Genomic DNA, 7,309 nt, shown 5'->3' on the forward strand with positions numbered 1-7,309 from the left:
ACCAGGAAAGAGTTACCCTCTGTTAGGTCTCATAAGACCTGAGATCTGTGTTCACTGTCAAGTCTGGTGTGGTTCTTCTGCACTGCTCACATGTGGTTTGACAATAAATTCAAATTGACATTGCTCAAATCATTACTCAGGACTAGGCAGGATTTCTGGAATGTCCCCTTTCATGTTCCAAGCCTGGACATTAGCTTTGCATTTTCTTAATCCTTTCTAAATGGAAACACAGGTTTCAATAAGATCTGAAGTAGTTAAACTTAAAAAAAATGTTTCCTTTATTAAAACATCAATTACACATCTGTCACTTGACTTCCATATACTTCCTTCAAGTCACTTTATGTTCTTGCAGCACCTTGGCCACTCTGGAAAACAGCTACCAATTTTTTTGTGAGAACTGAAACAATAAAAATAACAGTACCCTCCTTTCTTGTGGCACCGTTCCATTTCTGATACACCGATTATAGAGTTGGCAGCTGCAAGGAGAGAGCAGATAACGTTTAGAGTCATAGATTTAATGCCAAATATTGGAGAACATTTTGGGGATACAAGATAGATAGATAGCATGTCTAAGTTCATAGGGCAATTTTCTCTTCCAAGCAATTGTCATGGAATTGAACCTTGAGGACAGGTAATGAAATCACTCACTTGGCAAGGGTGAGCAGCAGAATTAGGAGTGTAGCTTTTATATTTGGTGTTTAGACTCAAGCTTCTCCCCCAATACACCGATTATACCATCTTACTCTTGCGCCTAAGATAGCTTATACTGTAATTCTTAATGCTACAGGTGTCACTGCAATAGGAACTTATTGTGAAGTGCCCACATTTCTCCTTATTAGTCATATTGGTCCTTCTGACTCCCATCCAAGTTTCCAGACTTCTCACCACAATTCTCACCAAAACCTATAATGATTAGTGTTACACTGATATCGTGTTTGCCTTGGGAAATTTTCATAGGTTTGAGAAATTGGTACTTATTCTGCCTTCTGTGGGATATCACAGTACATATAGAAGGTATCCTACATAAGTCTTCAACAATGTCAAGGATAGAACAAAATTACTCTGTAGTACACCTGGTAACCATCAAGGGGTAATTTTACACACATCCTCTGGTAATTTATGGGCTGACTCAAGTACTCTGAAAATTCCTGCTCAGAAATTCCAATCCCTTAGTACCCTAGAATGCAGTCGTTTTTGGAGATAGGCATTTACAGATAATTGACATTATCTGTATTTATATTATTTATATCAGACACTAATCTGGTTGCCTGGCAGAAAATATATACAAAGCATTCTATGTACTTATAACCAGCCAAGAGAAGAGGCTTTGTTTGTTCGTTTGCTCTCTGAAATTTGCTGACCCCCCTTGCAATAATCTCTAAAATATGTATAGACTCATACACACATAATCAAAGATGTTAAAATCCATAACAATGAAAGGACTACAGCACTGAAGAAAGAAACTGAAAAAGACACTAGGAGATAGGAAGTTCTCCCGATTTTTGTGTGCCAGCTCATTACTAATGTTATAAATCCATGACAATGAAATTGATCTACAGAGTCAAGGCAACCCCACCAAAATCCCAAGGACATTCCTCACAGGAGCAGTGAAAACATACAATCCTTAAGTTCATACGACAATGTAAGGGACTCCAAAAGAGTGACAGCATTTCTGAGCAGAAAGAACAATGTTGGAGGGGCTACAATACCCCTTCCATTTATACCTCAGAGCTGTAGTGTAGTATACAGAAACAGTATGGCATCAGCACAGAAGCAAAAAACATCAATAGCATAGAGTAGAAGGCCTTGAAGTAAGCCTACACAGCTACCAATGGATTCTTGTGAGAAGTGCTGTGGTTAATTTCTATTGTTAATTTAGTTAGATTGAGAAACAGTTAGCAGGGTAGCAAGTTAGAAACATAAAGAACTCCTGCCAAGATGTAAGCATACAAAGGTGTCTGAATAGGATATGGTGATGGTTTGGACATAAACTGTCATAAAACATAAAATGGCTCACATGTTGTAGATCTGGTCTCTGGTTCATGGCCCTAATTTGAAAATTTCTAAGAAGTTTAGGAGAAGTAGGTCACAGGGGGCAGATGGAATCTTTGCCCTTGCATGTTCCTCTCTATGCCTTAGCCCCTTCCTTCCATGAGGTAAATGAATGTCTATGCCACATGCCACCAGCACTGTGTTCCTCAGAAGTTCATGGACTGAGCATGGGGCATGCATGGGGCAGATACCAGTATGCATGTAGTGGCCTTCAGATTTTTCATATATATAAACTAAAGTATATACCTACGCACACACACACACACACACACACACACACACACACACACACACACACACTGGAATGTGAAGGGATATGGTTGTCTGGTTTATCATTTGCTTAGATTTTGAAACTGATGAATCAGTTTGCAGTTCACCATGGAAAGAGTCTCAGAATATCCTCTTACTGCTTTTCATTTCCCCAATCCAAGGAGACTACCTGTGAGGGTGAATGACTCTGTCCTCACAACTGCAGCATCCCATGGCTGTGGGTGTCCATTTTGATCAGACATTGAGTTTGTTTAGAGATACTTCTGTTAGTCCTGCTGAGCAGTAGACAGATCATTTGCCTTGACACCTTTTCTGCTCTGAGGACCGCAAAAGGCCCTGATGGTGTTATCTCTGGGTGTGTCTATGAGCACCAATGATGCACATGCTCGATATATCAGTTCCCACAGAAACACAAACACACAGAGACAACCATCATCACTGTTCACCGACACACCCAGAGAGAGTATCATTGGTGTGTACCCACACCCAAACACAGACCCAGATCATCATCAGTGCTCACAGATGCTCCCAGAGAGTATCATCAGGGTTCTCCCTTTCTCTCTCTCTCTCTCTCTCTCTCTCTCTCTCTCTCTTTCTCTCTCTCTCTCACCATCATCAGTACACAGAAATACACATAGAGGGAGCATCATTGTTGCTTGCTCTCTCTCTCTCTCTCTCTCTCTCTCTCTCTCTCTCTCTCTCACACACACACACACACACACACACACACACACACAGAGAGAGAGAGAAAGAGATAGAGACAAAGACAGAGACAGAATGCTTTCAGGAAAGGATAGTAATGTTACCCATAGAATCTACAGGTCATTTCTTTAATAATCTCACTGTTCAGACAAGAAAAATGAGGTTCGGAAACTTGCAACTTGTTCAGGATCAAGAGAAGTGACAGATTGGGAAAATATATCTTTCTCTCTCTCTCTCTCTCTCTCTCTCTCTTTTTTTTTTTTTTTTTTTTTTTTTTTTTGCTTTTCCTTTTTCTTTTTTTCAACTGAAACCCACTTGCTTCTGAGTCAGAGATAGTTTACATTAACTCAGAGTATGCGGGATCTTCCAATGCTGGACAACTAGCACCTATCCAAGAATGGAGACATTCCCTCAGGGAATAGAATACTACCCTGACTGCTTGAACATGCTTTGGGAAAGTCCCAGTCCCTGTTGCAGGAGTGGTGGCACATGCCCTGAGTCAGGGCACATGGGGAAGACCTCTCAGTGACTTGGGTGAGTATGGAAATGCCTGTCTGTGGACCAGAAGCTGGCGTGTGTGTGTGTGTGTGTGTGTGTGTGTGTGTGTGTGTGTGTGTGTGTGTATGTGTGTGTGTGTGTGTGTGTGTGTGTGTGTGTGTGTGTGTGAGGAGCTTCACTGAAGATGAAGAAGAACCCCTTTGCTACAAGGCATTTCTTCCATGTCAGGCATAGGACTTGGGTCTGCTCCTGAATAGGTCCAAATCCCTGCCAGGATCACAGCTTCTCCCTGCTCCAGTTTTCTGCCTCCATGTCCCCAGTTCTGAGTGGATGCTACAGGCCCTCAGGCTTACCTGGGGTGGTATATGAGAAAAGGAGGCAGCATATCAGCAGCAGAGAGCAGAGAGTCCTCATGGCTGGTAGAAGGAGCACTCAGACTCCAGAGAGGACCACAACAGGACTGAAAGTCTCAGGAATCCTGAGGGTTGCCTGCAGCTGAGGGTGAAGCTCATTAACTCTCCCTCCTGCTGTGTGTCCTGAGGCATTTCCAGTGCTGTTGATAGGTGTTCATGCTAAGCTCTGCAAGGATTTTGCTTTCATTCTTTTTTTTTTAATTAGATATTTTCTTTATTTGCATTTCAAGTGCTATCCCAAAATTTCCCTATACCCTCCCCCCCCCACCTGCTCCCCTACCCACCCACTCCCACTTCTTCACCCAGGCATTCCCCTGTACTGGGGCATATAAAGTTTGCAAGACCAAGGGACCTCTCTTCCGAATGATGGCCAACTAAGCCATTTTCTGCTACATATGCACCTAGAGACACAAACTCTGGGGGTACTGGTTAGTTCATATTGTTCCACATATAGGGTTGCAGACCCCTTTAGCTCCTTGCGTACTTTCTCTAGCTCCTCCATTGGGGGCCCTGTGTTCCATCCTATAGATGACTGTGAGCATCCACTTCTGTATTTGCCAGGCACTGGCATAGCCTCACTAGAGATAGCTATATCAGGGTCCATTCAGCGAAATCTTGCTGGCATGTTCAATAGTGTCTGTGTTTGGTGGCTGTTTATGGGATGGATTCCCGGGTAGGGTAGTCCTTTCGTCTTAGCTCCAAACTTTGTCCCTGTAACTCCTTCCATGGGTATTTTGTTCCCTATTCTATGGAGGAATGAAGTATCCACACTTTGATCTTCCTTCTTCTTGATTGTCTTGTGTTTTGCAAATTGTATCTTGGGTATTCTAAGTTTCTGGGCTAATATCCACTTATTAGTGAGTGCATATCAAGTGACTTCTTTTGTGATTGGGTTACCTCACTCAGGATGATATCCTCCAGATACATCTGTTTGCCCAAGAATTTCATAAATTCATTGTTTTTAATAGCTGAGTAGTACTCCATTGTGTAAATGTACCACATTTTCTGTTTCCATTCCTCTGTTGAGGGACATCTGGGTTTCTCAACTGAGGAATAACGAAGGGCTGAGAAGCACCTGAAAAAAAATGTTCAACATCCTTAATTAATCATCAGGGGAAATGCAAATCAAAACAACCTTGAGATTACACCTCCCTCCAGTCAGAATGGCTAAGATCAAAAATTCAGGTGACAGCAGATGCTGGCGAGGATGTGGAGAATGAGGAACGCTCCTCCATTGCTGGTGGGATTGCAAGCTTGTACAACCACTCTGCAAATCAGTCTGGTGGTTCCTTAAAAAACTGGACATAGTACTACTGGTGTATCCCGCAATACCTCTCCTGGGCATATACCCAGAAGATGTTCCAACTGGTAATAAGGACACATGCTCCACTATGTTCATAGGAGTCTTATTTATAACAGCCAGATGCTTTCATTCTTGAAGCTCTATTTTGCCCCTTGTCTGGATTGTTCTAACTTTCAGGATAGAGAATCTGAATGTTCTCTGTCAGTGTAGCATATGCTAGTATCATTCAGGCCAAAATGAAACAGAAAGCCTATAAGAGGAAGAAGCCTGACAACCTAGTGTTCCTACAAGGTATCTCAGCTACCCCTCTCTGAACAGAAGCTTAGCTGATAGAGGGATGAGAGTTCTTTCTCAGCAGCAGTTGATGCACCTCTTTTTAAATTGATTAATTAATTAGTTAATAATTCATTCACTTTGTGCCCCTTCTCTCCTCTCCTTCCAGTCACACTCTTCCAAATCATTCCTCCCCAAAAGCCCTCCCCTTGCCTTCAGAGAAAGGGAAATCCCCCTTGGCTACCACCCTGCCTTGGGATATCCACTCACAGCAGGACTAAGCACATCTTCTCTCACTGAGTCCAGACAAGACAGCCCAGCCAGGGGAATGGGATCCAAAGGCAGGTATGGACTCAGAGATAGCCCCCACTCCAGTTGTTAGGGGACCCACATGAAAGCCAAGCTGCACACTAATACAAATGTCTAGGGACCTAGGTCTATTCTGTGCATGCTCTTTGATTGATGGTTCAGTCTCTACGAAATCCCATGAGACCAAGTTAGTTGACTCTGTAGGTTTTCTTGTGTATCCTAGACCCCCTCGGCTCCATCAATCCTCACCCCTGCTCTTCTACAAGATTTCTGAACTTGATCTAATGCTTGGATGTGTATCTGTGTATCTGTTTCTATTCAGCTGCTAGGCAAAGCCACTTAAGACACAGTTATGCTAGACTCCTGTGAGCAAGCATAGCAGAGTATCATGAATCGTGTCAGGAGTTGGCTCTCTCACATTGGATTGGTCTCAAGTTGGGCCAGTCATTGGTTGGCCATTTGCTCAATCTCTGCTCCCCCTTTATCCCTGTGCATAGGGTAGGTAGGAGAAATTTTGAGTTGAAGGTGTTGTGGATGGCCCCTACCTCTGCTGGAAGTCCTACTTGGATACAGGATGTGGCCACCTCAGTTTACATATCCCAAGAAGCTAAGAGTCTTAACTAGGGTCACTCCCATGAACTCCAAGTAGCCTTCCATATCCCAGTTCTCTGGCTAGTCCCAAGGATTTGTCCTACAGATTTTCATTCTCACTCCCAGCACTCTCACCCCTCCCTATACCTGATCATCATCCCTATCCCCCTACTCACTCACTTTACCACCCAGTTGCTTCCCTCTATCAACCTTCGTTTTCTGTTTTATTTCCCCTTCTGAGAAATATTCAGCCATCCTTCCTTGGGCCTTCCTTGTTATTTGGTCTTTTGATTTGCTCAGTATACCATAGTTATCCTGTACTTTATGGGTAATTTCACTTATATGTGAGAGCATATCATGCATTGTCCTTTTGGGTCTGGGTTACCTCACTCAGGGTGATAGTTCTATTCATGTGCCTGCAAATTTCATGCTGTGCTTATTTTTTAATAGCTGAATAATATACCATTGTGTAGATTAATCATATTTACTTTATCCATTCTTCTGTTGAGGGATATCTATGTTGTTTTTAGTTTCCAGCTATTATAAGTAAAGGTGCTATGAACATAGCGGAGCAACTGTCCTTGTTGTATACTGCAGCATCTTTTGAATATATGCCCAGGAGTGGTAGAACTGAGTCGTGGGTAGAACTATTCCCAATATTCTAAGAAACCAAAGCAGTTGGCAACATTGTCCAACTGAGATGGACATCTTTACATCATTTACAACATATACATATTTACAACACTGTGTCCCACATTCTTAGTTACTGGCCATTTCAACTGAGGGAGCAGCTGGAAGGAAAGAGCTGTCAAGCATCATGTGTTCTGGACCAGGGCTGCTATAAGGTTATGGGATGAAGGACTAAAGCCAAAGGAGATGTTTGGGGTAATAACTGGAA

The 7,309-nt window shown here is 42.7% G+C and overlaps 1 protein-coding gene across 1 annotated transcript; it reads right to left on the minus strand.

The window, feature by feature from the left end:
- Positions 1 to 254: 254 nt before the first annotated feature.
- Positions 255 to 3,976, minus strand: Defb9 (defensin beta 9). Its single transcript, NM_139219.2, has 2 exons — positions 3,876 to 3,976; positions 255 to 476 (listed from the first exon to the last, which is right to left on the minus strand). The coding sequence occupies exons 1-2, from the start codon at positions 3,934 to 3,936 to the stop codon at positions 334 to 336; spliced, it is 204 nt and encodes a 67-aa protein (NP_631965.1). The 5' UTR covers positions 3,937 to 3,976; the 3' UTR covers positions 255 to 333.
- Between the last annotated feature and the right edge of the window lie 3,333 nt (positions 3,977 to 7,309).

Source organism: Mus musculus, chromosome 8 (assembly GCF_000001635.26).
Source record: "Mus musculus strain C57BL/6J chromosome 8, GRCm38.p6 C57BL/6J".
Taxonomy (NCBI): Eukaryota; Metazoa; Chordata; class Mammalia; order Rodentia; family Muridae; genus Mus; species Mus musculus.